The sequence below is a fragment of the Triticum aestivum genome, chromosome 6A, assembly GCF_018294505.1.
Source record: "Triticum aestivum cultivar Chinese Spring chromosome 6A, IWGSC CS RefSeq v2.1, whole genome shotgun sequence".
Lineage (NCBI taxonomy): Eukaryota > Viridiplantae > Streptophyta > Magnoliopsida > Poales > Poaceae > Triticum > Triticum aestivum.
In genome coordinates this window covers 603,251,675-603,274,310 of record NC_057809.1, presented here as the reverse complement: position 1 = coordinate 603,274,310, position 22,636 = coordinate 603,251,675, and the positions used below count along the sequence as shown (strand labels likewise).

At 45.6% G+C, this 22,636-nt stretch overlaps 2 protein-coding genes across 3 annotated transcripts; one reads left to right on the top strand and one right to left on the bottom strand.

Moving 5' to 3' along the window:
- The first annotated feature begins 8,779 nt into the window (after window positions 1–8,779).
- Window positions 8,780–14,304, top strand: LOC123128918 (phosphate transporter PHO1-2). 2 transcript variants are annotated; one of them, XM_044549033.1, is made up of 15 exons: window positions 8,789–9,636; window positions 9,721–9,774; window positions 9,862–10,141; window positions 10,372–10,741; window positions 10,890–10,938; window positions 11,780–11,854; window positions 11,951–12,080; window positions 12,171–12,291; window positions 12,431–12,674; window positions 12,779–12,883; window positions 12,975–13,019; window positions 13,106–13,258; window positions 13,347–13,625; window positions 13,713–13,849; window positions 13,937–14,304. In XM_044549033.1, the coding sequence occupies exons 1-15, from the start codon at window positions 9,367–9,369 to the stop codon at window positions 14,022–14,024; spliced, it is 2,400 nt and encodes a 799-aa protein (XP_044404968.1). In that variant the 5' UTR covers window positions 8,789–9,366; the 3' UTR covers window positions 14,025–14,304. The 2 variants fall into 2 exon arrangements, with proteins under 2 accessions (XP_044404967.1, XP_044404968.1); XM_044549032.1 differs by having other exon boundaries at window positions 8,780–9,636; window positions 13,347–13,849.
- A 201-nt stretch (window positions 14,305–14,505) lies between these two features.
- Window positions 14,506–18,292, bottom strand: LOC123128917 (KIN14B-interacting protein At4g14310). The gene is made up of 3 exons (XM_044549031.1): window positions 16,201–18,292; window positions 15,476–16,098; window positions 14,506–15,201 (listed from the first exon to the last, which is right to left on the bottom strand). The coding sequence occupies exons 1-3, from the start codon at window positions 18,220–18,222 to the stop codon at window positions 14,667–14,669; spliced, it is 3,180 nt and encodes a 1,059-aa protein (XP_044404966.1). The 5' UTR covers window positions 18,223–18,292; the 3' UTR covers window positions 14,506–14,666.
- Window positions 18,293–22,636: the final 4,344 nt, after the last annotated feature.

Here is a 22,636-nt window from a genome sequence, read left to right as displayed (position 1 = left end):
ACAAATCAAATTAAACCAAATTTCGGTTGTCATTAGACAAGCTGACCAGTAACAAGATGAGAAGAGTTACTCTTCACTTGAGCAATCTATGATGGAATCTTTTCATACATAGAGGGAATCTTTTTATACATAAAAGGGATCTTTCCATACACAAAGGGAATCTTACTAAAATGATAGCACATTGTCAACAAAACAAATTAAATCGAATTTGAGTTGTCATTAGACAAGCTGCGCAGTAACAAGATAAAAAAGTTGCTCTTCACTTGAGCAATCTTTGATGGAATCTAGAGGGAATCTTTTTATACGTAAAAGGGATCTTTCCATAGGCAAAGGGAATCTTACTAAAAGGATAGCACATTGTCAACAAATCCAATTAAACCAAATTTTGGTTGTCAGTAGACAAACTTTCCAGTAACAAGACAAAAAAGATTGCATCATTTGAAAGCAACTTCTTTTGTCTCACTAACAAACGTTCTACACCGTACAGCTTGGCAGCCTCGCATTTGACATTGTCTTCCAAGTTTATACATATTTTCCCATGTTACTAGTGAAGAACAAACCAGCTATGTAGAAGAAGCTTGTACGTGTGCAAATCGGGCTGAGAGTGCATCGAAAGTAGCTACGGACGGGGCAAAATTAAGCAGCGGTTCCCCCAAACATGCAACGTATACTGACACATCGAGTAAGAGTTAAAACCCAATTGGACTTTCTTAATTGTGTAGGTAGGCATGGACCAGTAAGTGGATGCCATTTCAGTTTGACTTTCATGTCATTGGTGTAGGCATGAACCAATAGGAGGAAGGTGCTTTCAAATTGAGTTTTTCATATCATTATTTTAGTTCTCTTGACCTTTTCATCGTGTGTAGGCATGAGTCAGTGAGAGGGTGGAATTCTGGAGTTGACTTTATTTTTTATTTTATTCTTACTTCGGAAGCTTCAACAAATAAGCTCCATATTCTAGTGGTTCGGCCGTATGGGGTTTGTCCTCAGCTCCTCCTCTATAATGCGTTGGCCTAGCTTTATCTATAAAACGGCACAAAAGCCTGTTTTATATGATCTTTTAATTCTAGAAGCCGAAATGTAAAACAAATGTTGTTTGATAATGCTGGAGTGAGGATAGAAGTTCATTAGGGAGGATGGGTAGATAAGGCCATTCCTAAACGCGGCTTTCGGACTGTTCAAAACCCTCCAGTATTTGCTTATTCATTTTTTATCTAGCTAATCGGGCCATATTGGCATAGCACGAATAATTGCACTACTATCTCAGGTTATCGGGCGGTTCAGACCCATTTTTTTAAACAATACTAGCTAGATGATGTGATTGCATGTAACATCATCCCAGAGACACGAATAGAGGCAGAAACATACACGGCTAGGAGATCAAAGCCCCATGCTACCACACGATGGCTCCATCCCCTTGTGTTCAACCAAGAAGACGAAACGCACAATGCAACCCTCCGACAAGTGTATCAACGACCTATTACTCTGGGTGCACCGACGTAACAAAGCCTGCAACATGCTACTAAGTACACTGACGAGAAGTCTCGCGGACTAACTAGTAGTAAATCGTAGGTAGTTTGCTAAAAACATATGCATCTCCGTTATAGAAAAAGGAGCTAAGATATTTCTGTGGTTTGTCTCACATAACCTCATACTCAAGTGCATGTAACCAAACGCGCCTTTAGTTTCCAAAAGTAAACTACAGTTCTCTATGCTACACTAACCCTATCCATGGTACCAAATTAACAAACTAAAGCATAAGCAAGGTAAAGCTGCATCCATAACTGGCCATGGGTTTCTTGGTGCTATGTGAATACTTCCCCGCTAACACATATGGACACAAAACAAGCCGTGCACGGGTTGGAATCAGCACAACCCAACCCACACACTGCTAATGATGCACAAGTTAGCCAGCCATTGCCCTAAGCATGCATGCATGAACCGTGCCAACTCATCAAGTATCCATTTTTATACAATTATAAGCGTAGTGCGATGGAGCTTTCATGTTGTCCTTTCTTGGATTTGTGTAAGCACGGCCCAATAAGGGGATGCCCTTAATTATCAGAAGAAAGCATGCACCTCACAACGATCTTCCCTTTCTGGAGAAAGCTCTCTCCCTCTCTCTCTCCTTCTCATCTTAGGCTTTGGCATTTTCGTCTACAGGGGGCATTAATCCAGATAAAGTAGACGTTGGCCAGTGTCTTGCGTGCTAGGTGGAATATGTTCAAGTTTAATTAACATATCCCTACAAGCCTCATCTTGAGGCTTTATGGTTTGTGCTCAATGACATGGTATCCTCATGAAACGGATCAAGAAGAGAATATTCTGCCAAAAATACCACAATCATGTGTCGTACCCGTGCACACTTTGGTTCAGATTGCAAACTGATTTTTATCTTGGCAGGACTCAAAAAGAGAGGGAAAAAGATCCAGAATGCTCCAATAGCCCGACACTTGACGAGGAAGAAGTTCCAATAGCCCGACACTTGTTCTTACGTTTTTTATCATCGTGCTCAAACAGCCAAAACATGATTCCGCACTTTCAGTTATATTTCTACACGGTTCATGTGGTTGTGCGCATTCCTGTATGCAGAGGCGGACGGTATCTGATTTCCTTGTGAAACACATCAACAAGAGAATATCCCAGAAAAATGCCGCAATCTTATGTAGTGCTCATGCACACTGGGTCGATTGCCAACTAATTTTGATCTTGGCAGGACTCAAGAGGAGAAGGGAAAAGATTGCTTGACGCATATTTGACGTGACGGAAGAGAAGTTTCCATCGCATGACACTTGTTCTTACAGTTTTTATCATGGTGCTCAATCAACAAAACACAACTCCATACTTTCAGTTCTATTTTTACATGACCCATGTGGTTGTGTGATTTTTTTATGCAGATGCGGACGATACCTGATTTCCTCATGAAACATATAAAAAAGCGAATCTTCTACCAAAAACACCACAATCGTGTGTTCCGCCCATGAAAACTTTGGCTCGATTACCAATGGATTTCGATCTTGGCGGGAGTCAAAAAGAAGGGGGGGAGGGGCTTTCTGTGGCATGACACATGCTCTTACATTTTCAATCATCCGAAGTACAGTTACAAAATTTAGTTATGTTTTTACACGGTTCATGTGGTTGTGTGCATCTTCGTAATGCTGGGGCGGACGGTGAAATCATGTACCCATAATCTTTGATTCTCAACGGTACGTAGGTGTTCTGTCATACACTGGAGTTAGCATTGTGCAGAGAAGCCCTACAACGAAAATGTATTAGTAGTTAGTTTTTCTTATAAACAATGGTGGTATTTATCAACTATGATATAGTAATATAATTGATTACTAGATTTTGATTAGAAGGGTGCAGATATGTATATGTATGAGAATTGAGTACCTCTATAGAGTTTCCATTTGACCATGGTACATTTATTATTGGGTTCTTATTTCACGCTTTTAGTTGGTGCCCGTCCAACGATTTTACCCTTAGTTTTCACCTCCCCTCGGTTTTAACCCTAAACTACAGGGTGGTGTTATGATTTTGGCGTTCCACCCCATTTTTGTCTGGTCAAAGACCTTTGACCATGACGGTGCCATTTCAGGACGCTATTGCTCCTCCTTGTAGGTGGACCCTTTGACTAAAAACAATTGTTTCTTCCCTTACATGTGAGACCAACTTGGGGGGGGGGGGGGGGGGGTAAAAGAACATGTCACTTACATGTGGGACCCATCCAACAGAAAAGAAAAAGAAAAATCTAAAGTTTTCGTTTGATCATGTTACATTTATTATCGTGAATGCTAAAAATTTGACGTCACATTTTTAAGCATCGCAAATCAAATACTCAGGAAGGCAAATTATATTGTCGCGAGGATGACAATTTTTTTAGCAAGCATGGCAAAGATTTTTTTTTCCTTTTCATTTCGGGTGTTTGATTTGTCTGATGTTTGATGTGTAACCAAACCCTTTATTATTTGAACCATCGCAAGAACTTGGGGGCAGTAGTCATGAGCATTGGCCCTAGATGCCAAAACCTGAAGCAATGCCATTTCCGGTGTGCGTACGTGGCCTGGGTAGGCCTACCATTTTCGGCCGGAGAGGTCAATGCCGCCGCCCGGCAACAGAGAGACCCAAAGCGCAGGCAACAACTCGCCGTTTTTCATTGCGATACGAGATGTGTACTCAATAAAATACAGTACATGTACGTACGCGACATGAACACGTGACGTCACGAATCATGTGACACGCACACGCGACACTAGTCTGTTGTGGCTACGGTTGCGGCCAGATCATCACTAGTGCAGCTATAGCTGGAGTAGTTTATACAGTAAAAACAAGGAATGTTTCAAACGACATATTTTTACTAGCTGTTAAAGCAAAGATTCTGAATGTATTTTCCACAAGAAAGAGCCTGCGGTTTCGTTGGAAAAAAAAGCTTCTGAATGTTCGGCATAACACATTTTACAAAAGAAAATTACGCTCAGCCTTGTTTGACAAATTACTAACGGTGGTTAAAAAAATGATTCTAAATGTTTTTTTTTCCACGGGGAAGAAGCTGAAGCGTTCGTCGAGAGCAAGCTTCCGAACGTTTGACAAACGATCATAAAAAAAATGTATAGATGTCGTCTGACAAAATCCGTTGCTAACATTGTCATAACAAGAGATTCAAAGAAGCATTATAAAATGTGTATCTTTAGGACTGATCCGAACGCCGTGGTAATTTTGGGACCGGGGGGAATATATGCAAGATCTCGTGGCCAGCCCAGCGCGCGGCAGGCAGCAACCAGCTGCATGCGCCGGTGACAACGACGCACACCCGTACCCGCGACGAGAACAAACTGCCATAGTAGTGAACCAGCGCGCGTGGCACGCAGGCACGACGCCGTTTGCGTCGCGTGGCGTACGTGCGCATGCTTTTCCGTGACCGTGCCGTCGCGGACCGGGCTAGACCGGACAAGCTTTCCGTTGCGAGCCCACCGGCCGGGTGCACGCCACGACCGCTCATTGTGTGCGTGGTAGAGAGGATTTGACGCTTTTTTTTTCACCCTCGCCGGCGTCATGTCGCACCGAACGAGCGGACGAACTCGCCGTGGGTGACCGGCCGTCGGTCGCCCGATCGAGTCAAGCAGATTCGAAGCTCTGTACTTTTTATTCACCGTGCAGATTCTTTGTTTTTTTTTCTTTGACGGTGCAGATTCGGAGCTTCATTCGCAAAAAAAAGAACCCCATGGGACATGTGGTTAGCAAAATCAAAATTCATACAGAATTCACATAATGAGAAGAAAAGATTCGGAGCTTGGAAAGAGACTGTTCATGGAAAATCGATGGCATGCATGCATGCGCACACGTGTTTTTTTTTAATATAGTACAGACGCAAGTGCTCATATATACTCATCCTTATGAACGCACACACGCACACCCCATCCCTATGAGCATAACCGAGAGACTAAGCCGGCATGTCATCCTAAGATTTTACGAAGTCATTGTATGCATCTCGTAGTCGATGAGAACGTCTTCTCCTACTAAACGCACATCGCCGTAAATCTTGAAATAAATTCTGAATACCAGAACTTAAACCCTGATGAGCTGGAGATACCACTATCCTCCTAATCATCCAATCACAGTTTGGTTCGCACATGCACATGCGTGCTGAGCAGCAGGTTGGCCGTCTCGTTGTGAGTCTGCGTGTGCATATGTCACAGAGAAACCGGGACGGGGCATGTACATCACATGATCTGGTTTTGAGGTTGCTTAGCTTAGGGCACGAACAATGTGCTGATTCCTGTCTTTTCGACACGTACGGTCCGGTCTGGTTGCATACGTCACAGAGGAACGTACGCAGGAATGCACGTGGTACTCAAGTTTCGAGCATAGGTTGACATATGAACATGCGCCGAGTCTCGAGAGAAATGGCACACACGCACTGTGCCCGCATGCAGGCAGTGGCAGCGCGTGCATGCATGCATGAGGATTTTACTTTTAGAACAACCAGGGGTCAAAACGAAAAGAGTATCGAATAGTCCGAAATGTTGCGTCGTAGTACTATTTGGCGTAGTAAGTTTGTGTTACGTACGCACACACGAACAGTTTGTTGTGCCGGTGAACAGCGGGTCGTCTCCTGTTTTTTGACACGCTACGGTCTAGGACGTTTGGAGGTTACTTAATTAGGGAATGAACGACCGACGTCGTCGTACGTGCCGAGTCTCGAAACGTGGCACACACTACTGGTCACTGCATGCCCGCTGTCGTTGTGGCGGAGCTTGACCGTGCACCTGGATTTTGGAACGAGTCCAAGGAGTCCGAAAGATCGAGTGAAATATTTCAACGATCTAGGTGCATAGGGCCTACCCTGCCGCTGAAAACGCTCCTCCTTCCCAGCCACTGCACTCTACACGCGCACGCAGGGTCAACAAAATAAAACAAAAAATGTTGGCTCGTGCAATGCACATTCTTCTTTGCATCCACTGTGGGCCCACCGGCCAGAATTTTTTTAAAATTTTTATAGAGGTTTTTTTACCGGTGTGCCGTCCCTACCGAACTCCCCTTCGCATCCCGCGATATATCGATCGATGTGGCTCAAATCCGAGCGTGCCGAGTCTCAAGGCATGCCACATATACACTGCGCGGTGTAGCGAGCTTGACCATGCAGCATTTTAGAAGGGGTCAAAAGAGCCTACATTTTTCAAAGATCTACTAGGTGGACACGACCGACTCTGGCCCTAATAAAGCTCTGTCACCGCACATGTGCAGAGCTTAGAAAGCAAGGGCCGCAAGCAGAGAACTTTTTTTTTGCCAAAAGAGAACATTTTTTTGTGTAGATTGACCATGCAGGAGTTTAGAAGGAGTCAAAAGCACTACTCAACGGAGTCAAAAGTAGTACTCGAAAGAGCCTGCAAAACACCCTGGCCCCAACAAATCTTTAACATTTTGCACAAAAAAAAGTCCTTAAAAACTACTCAAGGCCAGATGAGTTAAATTCATATCCAGATTTCAAATTTCGTGAAAATCACAATTCATCATTGGAGTGTCGCCAAAAAAAAAAAAAACAAGTGTAAACAAGAAAACTGTGCCAGACTCCTCACTTTCGTTATTTTAGCCTACACCGCAAATCAAATGTTTTCCCACAAAGCAGCGCGGCAGTCAGGTCGGTGACGTTCATGTCAGTGCCAATAGCAAATTTAAACAAATTTACAGATAGTTATTCTCGGTCAATGTCGATGGCTGTCCGATGAAGATTTCCCTCAACTTTTTTGCACAGAGCACACATGCCATTGCTTGGATCAGACAAATGTGCCGTTAACATTAACTTTAAGATAACTCTTTCTCTATGGCTTAGGACGGTTTTTTTTATTTAATTTTATTTATTCATGGTCGTTTTGCATCTTGTTGTCTTTCTGTTATATATGGACTAGTACCATTTTCCTTTGTAATTATCGAATAAGACAAGCTGTTTTGCCGCCTTAAGAAAAAAGAACTGGCCAATGCCTTGACTTGAGCCGTGTCCATCACATGTAGTTTCTCCTCTCTCTCTTTTGAGATCGTGTAGTTTTTCCTTACCTTCAGGTGCTTCAAGTGGCTAGACAGGGTCTACATTTTTACCATATATAGGTATAGTAATATATACACCAGTTTTGACCGATACGCCCTTGTCAGCACGTGTGCCACGTGGGCGTGCACCCGGTGCAGGGCGAAAAGCTAGGCACGTCCCACTTGTGCATGCATGCAGAGCCAGGTGCGGAGGCTGTCGCCGGCGCGTCACGGCCGCGTCGGATTCCCGCCGCGCGCAGCCGCTCGCCACCACCCGCTGCCGCGCCGGCACCACCACCATGCATATGCAGCTAGCGTGCGTGCGTGAGGGCGTGCTTGCTTGGTCGCTCGCTCGCACACGTACGTACAACTAATGGGATCTCCCTCCAACTTGCGATTAGCCGATCCCGCTTTCTCTGCCGCCCAATCCACCCACGAAATGTGTAAAGCACACCACACTCATCGACACATCCACACATAACGTGCGCCATTGCACCAAATTAGGCCTCTCTGATTAGTTAAAAGCGTGTTCAGTTACGCACCGCATTAAGTAATTGCGTTCATCTAGAAGTAGAAGAAACCAGGTTACCCTCATAATTTGGGTGCTCCGGCCATTGAACCCCTAGGCCCTAGCTAGCTAGTAATGACGAGGTCAAGCCGGCTCCGGTAGAGGAGCGAATGCAACAACGTGTTGGTACTCGTTCCGATGGCGGTAGTGATCCTTCGGTAATGCAGCTGTGCAGGGTCCTTGTATTTTTGCTATGTTTAGGATGCTTTAAGCTCTATAATAGACCTTGGTCTTATTCGTAAAAAAAATAATTAATCCAGGTTTTCAAGAACGAATTTGCTAGCTACGTACCAATTGATGAACCGCGATGATAATCTTGACAATAACGATGCATGTTACATGGAAGTGACACGACTCTGTATCATTGCGATGCACACAACCATATCGACACGACACGGGGCTGGCGCCGATCATATACACCGTATGGGTGTAATAAACGTGTGATCTAGCTTGCTAGCTGTAATCAGTTTGTTCCCGTTTTCAGGCAGGCCGGATAAGTGGCAGGGTACGTGAGCGGGTAGCTCAAGCAAGCGTGTTGCTTAGCTCCCCTGTCTTTTCGCCCAAAAGATGGGGGCAGGGCACCAAGCTAAGCTAAGCTCGAGAAGAAAATTAACAGAAGGAACAAACTAAAGCGGGCAACGTAGGTGCGTGCCCCCTTTAATTCTCCCATCTTCTTCCTCTTCTTCCACCCCTGGCCACCCTTTCCTTCCTCCCTTTGCTTTTCTTCCTGAGTGACGCATGCAAATTGCAACCAGTTACAGATCGAGCAGCGGCAACACATACTCAAAACATATATGATATATCTTGCACTGCATTGTGTCTGTCCACTACGAATTCCGTCGACTTTCTCGGCGCTGCTTTACGATTAGTTCCGCCTTTTAATTCGTCCGGCCTAATGCTTTTTCAGCATCTTCCTTCCTTTTCCGCGGCACTAGCGGTGGATCGCAGCCCTCATCGCGAGCACTAGTGCCTCCCAATTTGGTGCTTAATCGTGAGCACTGTCCACACATTCGTTAGTGGGAAGAGAGACGAGAAAGAGTATCCATCCCTCCATCGTAGCTTCTCCGATGGTGTGTGTCCCTCGGTCTATATAACCACGATTGCTTGTGCCATCACTCCTGCCTGTCCCTGTCCCCCTCCGGCCTCCCTCCTCCTCTTGTCCTCCGCATGTAAGCTCGATCGGCTCGGACAAGAAGCAACCCGCTTCAACCCCCGACCATCGATCGGCCTCGTCATAGTGGAGTGCTGGAGTACGTGGTATATAGGAGGCGGAGGACATGGTGAAGTTCTCGCGGGAGTACGATGCCAGCATCATCCCCGAGTGGAAGCCCGCCTTCGTCGACTACAGGGACCTCAAGAAGCTCATCAAGAGGATCAAGGTCGAACGGCGCGACGCCGACGACAGCAGCAGCGCAGGAGACTCCTCGCCGGAGACTGCCGCCCTCGCCGCCGGCGTCGAGAGCGCCGGCTATGGCGCTGGCTTCTCCGTGCTCGACCCCGTCCGCGCCCTCGCCGCCCGGTTCGCGCCCAGGGTGCAGGCCTCCATGGTGCGTGCTTGCGCGCGTCAGGCGATACGAGTTGATCTGGCTACGTGCGTGCAGGGTACTGATGATGTGCATTTTGGCATGCAGGATGACGAGGAGAGCGGGGATTCCGGCGAGCTCGTGCGATCCACGGACAAGCATGTAAGCTGATGCATGCATGCATGCATTTCGTGGATGCATCTGCAACTGAATCATTCATGTACTAACTGACGTGTTTGACGTGTGCAGGAGCGGGAGTTTCTGGAGAAGGCGGACGAGGAGCTGGAGAAGGTGAGCACCTTCTACGCGGCGCAGGAGGCGGAGCTGCTCGGCCGCGGCGAGGCGCTCATCGACCAGCTCCGCATCCTCGCCGACGTCAAGCGCATCCTGGCCGACCACGCCGCCACCCGCCGCGCCCGGGGCTCTGGCCGCGGCCGCTCGGTACCGGCGGTGGCGCCGCCCTCGCCGGCGCTCAGCAACTCCGGCCGCTACCTCCTCTCGGGCCTCGCCACGCCGCAGTCCATGTCAGGTAGGTGTCCATAGTCCAGACTACCGGTGCGCGCACACGCACGTCCGTTGGTGTCGACGTACGACACCCAACCAACCCGCGTCACGTCCCAGCACATGAACCCCACTACCGGCCTCTCGATCATGCATCCTTTACGCGTGTGCATGGCAATATGGCACGTGAGCACCATCTCGATCGATCGATCGACCGGAGGAGGAGTCTCTGACACTGACACGCATGGCACGGTGCAGATGGGAGCGTGGAGCAGCAGCAGGCGCAGATGACGGAGGGCGCGGCGGTGGCGGACGAGGTGATGGCGGCGCTGGAGCGCAACGGCGTCAGCTTCGTGGGGCTGCCGGGGAAGAAGGACGCCAAGAAGGAGGGCAGCGGCAGGGGCGGGAGGCTGCAGCTGCCGTCGACGGTGCGCATCGACATACCGGCGAGCAACCCGGGGCGGGCGGCGCTCAAGGTGTGGGAGGAGCTGGTGAACGTGCTGCGCAAGGACGGCGCCGACCCCGCCGCCGCCTTCGTCCACCGCAAGAAGGTGCAGCACGCCGAGAAGAACATCCGCGACGCCTTCATGGCGCTCTACCGCGGCCTCGAGCTGCTCAAGAAGTTCAGGTGCACACTCCGGCCGCCATCGCCATGCGCCATGCACGACTCATTCAGTTGATTAAAATTGCCTTTGCTTTCGCCGTGAGAATTGTGACATCTCTGACGGATTTGTTGTGCTTTTTCTGTTGCATGGATGATGGATGGATGGGTGCAGTTCTCTGAATGTAAAGGCCTTCACCAAGATTCTCAAGAAATTCGTCAAGGTACGTGCGTCATAATTAACATACTCTGCCCACTAGCAGCATATATAAATGCACACGTACTTTGCAAAATGGATGGACGGGAACAGTGTAGAGTGTTTTAAACAACATGATTAAGGAGGTTCTAGTACTTGATTAACACTTCTTTTAGGGGAGAATATACTCTTCATCAGCTATAATCAAGACATGGCTAGTGAGTGACCACTTTGTAGTATCTTTAGGGTCGTCCTAGTGACTTACTGAATTGACATACTACTGCGATTTGCACTAGCCTAGCTCTGAAAAAAACAATGCTAGCAATAGAACTGACATGCATAGCTGAACTGATGCTAGCAATAGTGATTTACAGAATATGCATACTTTGGAAAATGGATGGCCAGGAACAGTCCAGAGTCCTAAACAATAGACAGAATAAAGAGAAGAGAGTATATTCTCCACTAGTAGCACCAGCTCTTTATCCAGAAAAAAGAGAGGAGAGTATTCTCAATACTTCTTTTATGGGAGTATATACTTGCTATCATATAGTAGCATCAGCTCTTTATCCAGAAAAAGAATACTGTCAACTACTCCCTCCGTCTCAAAATATAAGAACGTTTCTAACACCAGCATAGTGTCAAAAACGTTCTTATATTCTGGGACAGAGGAAGTATTATCAAATAGCACGGCTCAGCTAGTGATCTGTGTGGTTGTAATGAATGAGCAGCTGCAGATGTAGACTAGAGTGATGTGCAACGATGGTACTGCAGTAGTAGCAACAGAGACTAGCCCAGCTCTGAAAAATAAAACTTGTAACAAAACTGATCTGTAGTTTGCAGTCGGCAACTGACACAAAATGCTCTCTCAGGTGTCGGAGCAGCAGCGAGCAACGGACCTTTTCTCGCAGAAGGTGAAGAGGTCATCGTTCAGCACGTCCGACAAGGTATCATCATCTTACAAGATTCTTAGAAGAGTTTCAGACCTATAAGACACGAACAGAATGAATTGATGTGTTTACATGCCATGAAATTTCGAGCAGGTGCTTCAGCTGTCGGACGAGGTGGAGGCACTCTTCCTGAAGCACTTCGCGGGCAACGACAGGATGGTGGCGATGAAGTACCTCAACCCGCAGCAGCCCAAGAACACCCACATGATCACCTTCCTCGTAGGTAGGCACCTAGATTCAGATACCGCAATTCTACCATGTACCTACGGTGAAGAAATTCAGAATTCTAACTCTGCGGTTCTAAAATTTTCAGGGTTGTTCACGGGCACATTTGTGAGTTTGTTCATCATATACGCCATCCTGGCACATGTTTCCGGCATTTTCGCCTCAACTGGAAACACGGCCTACATGGAGGTAGTCTACCATGTCTTCAGGTAACCTCTCAGGCCAAGGTTCTGATCATAGATAAGAGCTCTGTTCTTGGCATGATTTCATTTTAGTCGATATCTTAGATTGTTAGGGATGCAGTTTTACCTTGGCCTGACAGTAGATTGTGCCTTTGCTCTTGTGCAGCATGTTCGCACTCATCAGCCTGCACTGCTTCCTCTACGGGTGCAACCTCTTCATGTGGAAGAGCACCCGGATAAACCAGAATTTCATCTTCGACTTCGCCCCCAACACCGCCCTCACGCACCGGGACGCCTTCCTCATGTCCGCCTCCATCATGTGCACCGTCGTCGCCGCCTTGGTCATCAACCTCTTCCTCAGGAATGCCGGCGCATCCTATGCCAACGCCGTGCCCGGGGGGCTCATAGTGGTAAGAAACACAAACTACATATGTTGAACCAGAAGATGACTTTCGAACTTGGGCTATGTTGCAACTGAAGTCAATTCTCAAAATTCTGAATTTACCTGTTTCAGCTGTCAGCCGGACTTTTACTCTGCCCGTTCAATGTGTTCTACCGCTCGACACGTTACTGCTTCATGCGCATCATGCGCAACATCATGTTCTCACCATTCTACAAGGTAAGGGGAGACATCTAAATATTGTTTCCAATCCGCCAAACAGCTATGAACATATAGTTGATGATAAGCCTATCTTGCCTTTGTGATCCAGGTTCTGATGGCCGATTTCTTCATGGCTGACCAATTAACTAGTCAGGTAATAATTAATAATTGCACGATTATACTACAACCGAGGAGCCTCAAAACGCAAGTTCTTACAAGCTAAACTTGTACATGTTCCAGATCCCGTTGTTAAGGCACATGGAGTTTGCAGCGTGCTACTTCATGGCAGGAAGCTTTAGGGCTAACCCATATGAGACTTGTACTACCAGCCAGCAGTACAAACACCTGGCCTATGTCATCTCTTTTCTCCCTTACTATTGGAGAGCTATGCAGGTATGAATCGACATACCAACAACAGTAAGATCTCAAGTTGTCAAAATCAGTTTCAAACTGAACTTTGTGGCCATTTTTTTCCTTGAAGTGTTTAAGAAGGTACATAGAAGAACATGACATTAATCAGCTGGCCAATGCTGGGAAGTACGTGTCGGCGATGGTGGCGGCTGCCGTCAGATTCAAGTACAATGTCACACCGACACCATTCTGGATGTGGATGGTCCTCATCTCGTCCTCAGGCGCCACCGTTTACCAGCTCTACTGGGACTTTGTCAAGGATTGGGGCTTTTTCACTCCCAAATCTAAGAACCTATGGCTCAGGGATGATCTCATCCTGAAGAACAAGTTCACCTACTACATTTCCATGGTATTTTACTTTGTCCAACTGATTTATAGTACAGCATCAATGCAGAAAATGACCAGATTTATTATCACTAATTCTTTCACTATGCAGATGCTAAATCTAGTGCTTCGGCTAGCATGGGCTCAAAGTGTGATGAAGATCCGTATTAATAAGAACGAGACTCGCCTGCTGGATTTCTCCCTTGCTTCCTTGGAGATAATCCGACGAGGACACTGGAATTTCTACAGGTATTTGAAACTAGTGTACAGCTAGAATCAATATCTTCGGTTTAATGTTTTGGTTATAACTCGGGTATATGGTTGACTGGATTGCAGGCTGGAGAACGAACACTTGAACAATGTTGGCAAGTTCAGAGCAGTGAAGACTGTCCCATTACCATTTCGTGAACTCGAAACGGATTGATGATAAGACAAGAGAAGAGTGTAACAGCGTGCTCCCAATACCAAGGGAATTTAGGTTCAGAGTTCCAGGAATGGTTGAGCTGACCCTAGTAATGCTTGCTGCTAGATTTGGTGTCGAGGTGGTAATAAAGCCTTCAGAGAGCATATCCACAAGATCACAATGTTGCTGATCTTAAGATGGAATAAGCTCAGATGGTGCATTGTATCAAGTTCGCCAGGGCACTGCTAGCTGAGGCATTCTGGTCAAGAAAGAGGGGGTAGGATCCTCATTGCCCATTGAAGATTGATGTGCATAGATCAGCAAAGATTTTAGCTTTGCTGATGATTAAGCTGTATGTCTGTGTGTGTGTGTGTGTGTCTAGGGATTGATGCCAAGATAATATTGCACGTGTTAATATGAACAACACAACAACTGATTTTGAACAATGGTTTGGTACACACATGTAACAATCCAGTGTTGGGGAAGAACACAAAATAACAAATGAAACAAGATACAATAGGCATAAATTAACTCAGTAAAAGCCCAGTATTATCCGATAATACAGCGAAAGCAAGATGCTTATCACGACAAATGACTACACAATCAAAGCATACGGACAGTACATTTTTTACATGTCACATGATGCACACAATAAACAGACAACTATGGCAAGTACCTCCAATGGGCTGGACGGTCTTTCGAGACCAGAAGAACCCTTGATGATGAGTAATCAAATGTAGGGCAGTACAAATCATCAGAGCCAATAACCTCTCTTGCTCCAATGGTGTTTCCACGGTCAAAGCTGTAGGTTTGTTGGACGCCTTCTTCATTGAAGGCATCAAAAGCAAACAAGCCCATACCGCATGAAGCCAAGACAACATTGGAATTACCCCACACTTGGGTTATTGAAGAGTGATGGAAGTGGGCATTGAACTCTGGTAATTCATAGGTTGCAACAAGCCTCCCCTTTTTCAGTGAATACTGCTGGATTCGTGATTTCGGCCCCCCTTTTATTTGCAGCCTGCCTTCTGTGCTACCAATAAATACTGAGTCTCCACGTGAGAACACTGAGTTTGCCGTTCCACCGTTTCTTGCCATTTTAAGACCGATGCCAGAAGGTACACGGAAGTCAAATACATTAACACTTTCTTGCGTAGTGAAAACACCATCATTTCCCTCAACCTCGGATGAACTAACTCTGCAAAAGACAGCCACATACAGGTTAATGATGAGGCTGAGCCAGATCACATAGAGCAGAATTGCCTACATCTGTTTTCAGATACTTATACCCTTTCTAGGCTTCAGCTTTATCAGTGAACAGGACAAGTATCAAATGCATATATCATACGCCCATAGTAACCAAAAAAACATCTAGCTTCACCAGAACAAGTCAACTTAATCTAGGCAGGATCTCAAATGGCAGTAATAACAGAACAGTGAGATGCAGTTAAGGCAAGATTGTTTTAAGTTACCTTTGACGAACTCCTCCGCCCACCTCAGCATCCGTGTTGTTCACATGAAGGCAGTAAACTCTTTTACCAGCAGAAGCAACAGATAATAAGGGTTGTGGGTTAAGCGAATTCACATCCCACAACCCAATTGATTCGGTCCCAGCAATAACGACCTTCCCCCTGCTACGCCATTGTAGTGGGCTGGAGTACTCCATTCCAAGTACTGGGCTGCTTGTTTCCCATTTCATCACTACATCGCCATCACGGATGTCATAAGCTGTGACCATCTTTTGCTTGCTAGCAGTAGAAAGGAGGAGAGGTCCGCATGGTCTGTACCACCATTGTGGACGTTCTATGGTTGAAATAGCAGAGCTAGATCTTGATGAACCTATATTAGGAAGAGGCCCAAGAACTGTCCTGGCTGATGGTACAGGAGCATGAGATGCCTCCTCCTCGACATGAAATGCTTGTACTTCTCTGTTGTAGTAATCCCAGCTGCAAAACCCAGGTTCCAATGCATTACCAGCTGATGCTGCGACCACATATCTACCGGAGCATCCATCTACACCTGGGGCACGAATCAACCAGCAATCACCCCAAGTATTATGTGACACCAGACTGGGAGGTTTATATTCAGACTTGAACTGTATCAGAAAAGTTCGATTGAATCAGCACTTGAAAGAAAATATTATCTGTGCACAAAACTATGGAAATAAAAAAAATATTTTAAGTAAATAATCAAGTACCTCATGGTTTGCAATATCATAATAAGAGCAGGTGCCATCTCCATGAGCAAGAAGAACAGCTTCCCCCTCTGAAACAAACCATCCACCTGTTGCAGACTTATTTCCTATCCCTGATAATTGATCAATGGAAGACTCCTCGGTTTCCTCCTGTATCGCCATTGATGACTTGTTTTCCTGCTCATCAAACTCTTCTAGGTTCTCACCACACAATTCCATTTCGACTTCATTAGTTGAACCATCTGGAATCTTTGAGCTACCTTGGCTAGACGTCTTGCCACTAGCATCTGCTGCTTCACAAATCATGTGCTTTTCCAAGTTCTTAGCTCTGCGATCCTTGAAGAAGTCACTCTCTTCGCCATCTAAAGAAGCCAGAAATTCCATGGCTATACTGTTCTCGTCATCACGGGGCTCAAGGGTACCAGGTTCCATTTTTCCATTACAGCCTTTTATCAGAGCCACGCACGACTCCTGTTGGGTAGCAGAAGTCTTACGATCCCTCGATAGTTTATGATGTGGGAAAAACCTTGCCTCCAGTTCATCAGTATTCATTCCTTTTCCAGCATTCTTCAGGTCACGTGGCTTCACAGCAGCAGATTTCTCACTTGCACCCTTCTTAGCGTGAGAGATCTCACAGTCACTGTTATCTTCAGTACCTAACTGACTCTTATTATCGACTTTGACATGAGAAATTGCCTGCTCAATTGCATTGATTTCTTTCTGGATATTTGACAATATCTGTTTTGGCTCATCCGGGTTGTTATCGTCCAGCATCTCCTTGGTCTTCTTGATATCTGTGGCAATCTTCTGAACCCTCCCTTCCAGCGCAGCCAGCTTCTCATGCAGCTTGCTTGGGTACTTGTTCACACTGCACAAAGCTTTCACCGATTTTCCCTCGCCACTTGTTGCTGCTTTCTCAAAAACTCTAATCTTGTCAGCCAATTTCCCCTTCTCTCCCTGCTTATTACACTCCTCGGGCTTCTTTTGATGCTCTCTCACTCCCGAACAAACATCATCCGAGTCTACCACGTGCACGGTAAACACAGGAATAACAGCACTGCTACCTCCATCACAATCGCTCTGGGTAGCGGAAAATGCTTTGGCAGAAACCTCCCCTGAACCAGCAAGACCAGCAACAACATTCCTGGAACTGATCTCATCCACCACTTTCAGGTCATGCCCCTCCTCTTGCTTCCTACTAATTTCATCGCCTAGCTTTGCCCTCGCATCGAAGATGCCCTGTCTTTTCCCATTCCCCTCATCACTCTGCTTCTTCACATTGGAGTCAAATGCTCCGCTGCTCTCTCTGAACACATCACATTGCTTCACCGCATTCACATCCAAGCTCACTTTTTTCCCACTGACCTGCTTTGGCTTTGCATCAAGGCTCTCTCTGCTCCTGCCAACGCCATCGGCCTGCTTGGCCTTGGCATCCAAGATCTCTCTTTTCCTGCTGATCTCTTCCGCCGCCTTCGCCCTCCGCCCCCTCGAATCGAACCCTAGGCTCCTGGAGCCGATCTCATGAGCGGCAGCATCTGAAGCCCGGGCAGCGCCGCTGCCTGTGCCTCCCCTGGCGGCATCTGAGGTCCTGGCGGCCGCGCTCACGGACCTCCTCCCCCTCTCGGTGGAGACGGACCTGATCCCGCCGCTGACGCTCCGCCGCAGGCCCGGCTCCGCGTCCTTCCCGAGGGAGGCCCTCCCCGCCGGCAGCGCGGCGGAGGCGCGGAGCGTGGAGACGAGCCTGGAGGAGGGCTCGACGGAGCCCCCCGGGATCCTGCTGGCCCGCGGGATCGAGGAGGTGGACCACCGCACCGCGGAGGTGGGCTGCTGCTTGGAGAGCTTCGACGCGGAGTTCTCCTTGCCCGCGGCGGCCGCGGCGGCGGCGGTGCCGGGGGTGCGGCGCGGGGCGGAGGAGGAGGAGGAGAGTGGGAACGGCCTGGGCGTGAGCGCGCGCGGGGCGGCGGTGGAGCCCGCCTTCACGCCGCTGCCGCCGCCGCCGCCGCGGTCCTTGAGGCGGGCGGCCATGCTCGGGAGGGGCTAGGGTTTGTGGATCTCTGGGGGAAGAGGGGAGGGACGGGGGTTTGATTTGGGAATGGCGGATTTGGTTTGGGATTTTAGGAGAGGGGAGGCGCGTTTCAAATTTCGAAATGCTGTGGGCGCGCCGTGTGGCTGCGGGGTGGGGCCCACGCCAGCGGGCTCGGCCGCGGGGTGGGCCCACCGTGGAAGAGGCACGCCGGGAGCTCCTCAATCGGCGTGGCCCCTGGCAATATGTTTTGTTATTTTCTTAAGAAATTTTGAAGAGAGTATACATGTGTCTTAATTTTTTTAAATGTTAGATATCATTTAAGTAACAATATATGCAAATAAATCTTAATAGGCCAGAAAATGTTTAATCTACTTTTGGATTTTGTTCAAATACTTTCGGAGGGTTTTTTCATCTATATCTATATATATTAAATAATATGTTTACGCGATTGGTGAAATGTGATTTGCAGAGTTGCAAATGGAAGTTGTATCATATGTAAACATTTTTTTATTGATTTGGAAATACCAATTTATTTTCAATAAAAATATCCATTGCTACCAAAAGAAATGTCCACATGTTTCAAAATAGATGTTTGTGTATTTCAAAAAAAAAACTTGACTCAAAGAAGTATTCGTGTACATCAGAAGAATGGTATGGTGCTTAATCTGAAAACGAGTGTAAACAACAAATCACTAAATTCAGAAATTGAAAAACCATAAAACAAAGAAATATGAAAAACAAAACAATAATGAAGAAGGGTGGAAGAATAAGCTTTCTTAAAAAACACTCCCTCCGTCTGAAATTCGGGATAGAGGAGTAATTGCAAACTCTCCCTTGTGTCGCTGCTCGCCGCAACACCCGGGCGCCCCCGGCCTCCTCTGACCTTGTCCACCCCTACCATTCACCCACTCATCGTCTATGACTGCTTGCTTCAAAAGGAGATCGATGTCCATCCCTTGACAGATGTATACCCATTTTTTCTGTTTAAAAATAGTATATATGTACATCTATTCAACCTGTACAGATGCACACCCATTTTTTCTATTTAAAAAGAGTATATAGATACATTTGTTAAACCATATTGTTTAGCAAATAGTATATGATTAAATTTGTATATATGTATGCTAAAAAAATAAGTATATCTAAAGCAATCTCTCACATATGGTTAAATTTGTACTCTAGAATTTTCTACAAATATGATTTACTAATCATATATTACAACCACTGCTACGGTATTTGTTAAATCATATATTTCACAAATATCTAACATATATATGTATAAAATATATAATCTACACAAGTATCAAAAACTAATTAAAAATAATTTTAGTTAGAAAAAATGAATTCAACGCAATGTGTAATTATTCTTTTCAATGATATACATCATAAATATATAATAAATAATACAACTAATACTTAACTTTGTTATGTTGTTAAGTAATCCAAATAAGTAATAAAAAATTATAATCCTTCACACGGCAGTATGGCAAGTATAAATTTTTAGTATAAAATATGTCTATATAAAGAGGAGCTGTCAAGCCTAAAACCATGCATGTACTGTTGAAAAAAAAGTCAGAAAAAAATGCTTAATGAAATCAGAATCCTCCGAAGAGGACTTCTCCCGTTGGATTAACCGTTAAACAATTGTCGTATTATTTGTTGGAGTTTGTCTAATTTATAGTAAAATAAAAAGAATATGTTTTAATTTGCACTTCTTAATAATAAGATGCAAATCAGGTTAACACTTTAGAGTAAGATGATCTGCCCGACATCTCAATTGTCAGGTGATGAGCAGCACATGATACTAAGCATAAACTGACCTTGTCCAGAAGAAGAAGAATAAAAAGAAGAAGAAGAAGAAAAAGAAGAAGAAGAAGAAGAAAACCCTGTACAAGAGCTCTTAGCAAATGCTTTAGATTCTTCTTCTTCTTACAAATTCTTAGCTCCTTCTTCTTTTTACTCGTTGTAATGACCCTGTACATCTTATAATGACCATTAATGAAGATATTATTTCTCCAACTGGAGTTTTGTATTTACATCTTATCATAAGATTTTTATTGTTAAATGAATTCAAATAAATCTAGCTAATTCAAATAAATCCAATTAATCCAAATTAATTCAAAGAAGAAGAAGAAGAAGAAGAAGAAGAAGAAGATAGCGGTCAATGCAAGATTGTTCACTTAAATTTGCTTCTGTAATTAACTACTCAAGCTCAATTTGTAATTACTTAATTTAAATAAATCCAACTTAATTCAACTAAATCCAATTTAATTCAAATAATTCCAACTTTTCCTTTTCCTTTTTGTTTCAAATAAATCCAACAAGGCATACACATATACACAAGACATACACATGACACATGACATACACATCACATACGCTTATCCTTTCTTTTCTCTTTCCTTGTCCCTTTCTTTTTCCTTTCCCTATCTACTCATTTCCTTGTTCTACAATGGCCTTGGTGTCAGTAATTAGCTCAGGATTGCAGTATACACCGATTATTTTCTCTCCAGCATTCTGTAGACGTTCCTTATGCAGATGTGGCATATTGTAGTTGTTTCCTCCTTGATTTTTGACTACTAGGGAAAACCTTATACACATCATCTTAGCAGTAGCGCTGGACAAAACATGTCGCTACTGCTACTTAGTAGTAGCGTTTTTACATAAACCGCGCTACTGCTACTACTTTAGCAGCAGCGCGTTCCGTCAAACCGCGCTGCTGCTATATTTGTACTGGGCGCAGATGGCTAGCCCCACTTAGCAGTAGCGCGTACCACTGACCAGCGCTACTGCTACGGCCCGTAGTAGTAGCGCGTTTCTCTGAAACGTGCTACTACTTACTTACCTTATTCTGAAGCGGTTCACCCTGGACAGTCACTCCCTAGCTCACTCGCTCTCGCCCGCGCCGAACCCGTACGTGGTCCGCCGCCGCCGCGCTGCTCCTCGCCGAGGTACTCCCTCCTTCCCCCTCCTTCTTCGGCCGCCCTCCTCCCACCGCCCCTCTCCCTCCTCCTCCGGCCGCCCCCTCCCTCCTCCTCCTCCGGCCGCCCCCTCCCCCTCCACCCCCACCCCCTCCACTAGTAGAAAAAGGGTCAAACGTGAAGCACATTAGTGCCGGTTTGAATTTGAGCTGGCACTAATGTGTGCATTAGTGCCGGTTCCAATGGCTAGCCGGCCGCTCTCATTAGTACTGGTTCGTGGCGAACCTTTAGCACCGGTTCGTGCCACGAACCGGTACTAAAGTGAGTGGTGGCAGGATGTTGTCAGTCTGGGGCCCCTCCAGCACCTTTAGTACCGGGTCGTATCACGAACCGGTACTAAAGGTCGTCCTACATAGACCCTTCGTCCACCCGAGCTCGCTCTGTTCTTCCCCTTTCCCCTCTCCTCTTTGTTCTTTTCCCTCTTCCTCTCAAGCTCATCACACATTTTGCCCAAAATTTGTCAATATTTGAAGGCCCCCATCCATTCAAATGATCACAAAGGTTAGCAACTTTGTCCTTTCATCTCTCATTGCTAGATTAGCTCGTGCAATGCTTTATATAGTGATTGATTTTTTAGTTTAGTAATTTGGGAGGAATTATATATATGTGCTAGTATTTGATTTATATGCAATTTGAGGTCAAAAATAACACTTAGTTTGCATATGTAGGTGTGGTTTACTTAGTACCTTCTAAATCTCCGTCGTAACCACCGTCGATCGCTCGCAACGTCCCGTCGCCGGCACCACCTTGTGGTGAGCCTCTTGTTCATGAAGTTTTATATAAAAAATTGATGTTTGTGTGATTTTGATATATAGTTACTCGTATAATTATCATACCCATACGTTGTTTGTTATACATAGTGCCATGGTTTTGATATCCGTCCCCGTCGGCCCTCGTCCGGGTTATGATTTGGATGTGGTGTATTCTCTTTTAAAACTATTCATTGCATTTCGTGTTTATGACAAATTATGCCCATCAAGTTGACATAGATATTTGTATGTAGGAGGTAGTTGAATCGGAAATTCCAACCGACCATATTGTCGAGATGTTAAATTTAGTTGAAAGAGAAAACGAGGATTTGAAGGAAAAATTGAAAAGAATTGAGGGGGAGAAGATGGAATTGGAGTTGCATGTTGCCGATGTCGTCGATGACCACAAGATTAAGATGGAGAAAATGCGCTTGAAGATTAGAAAGATTAGAAAATATGCCATTCATAGTGAGGCTTGGTATCATTATGCTGTTGGATCAATTGTTACCTTAGTTGCGATCTTGATCGCATTTGTTGTTGCATTTAAATTCTTTAGCTAGAGAGTTATTTGTTTGTTGTATTTAAGTGTTGTATGATCTTTATGTATGAACTTTATGTATTGCATTAATTTGGTGTTTTCGGTGCTGTGTATTGAAGATGAGCCGGCAATGGATGTACGATGA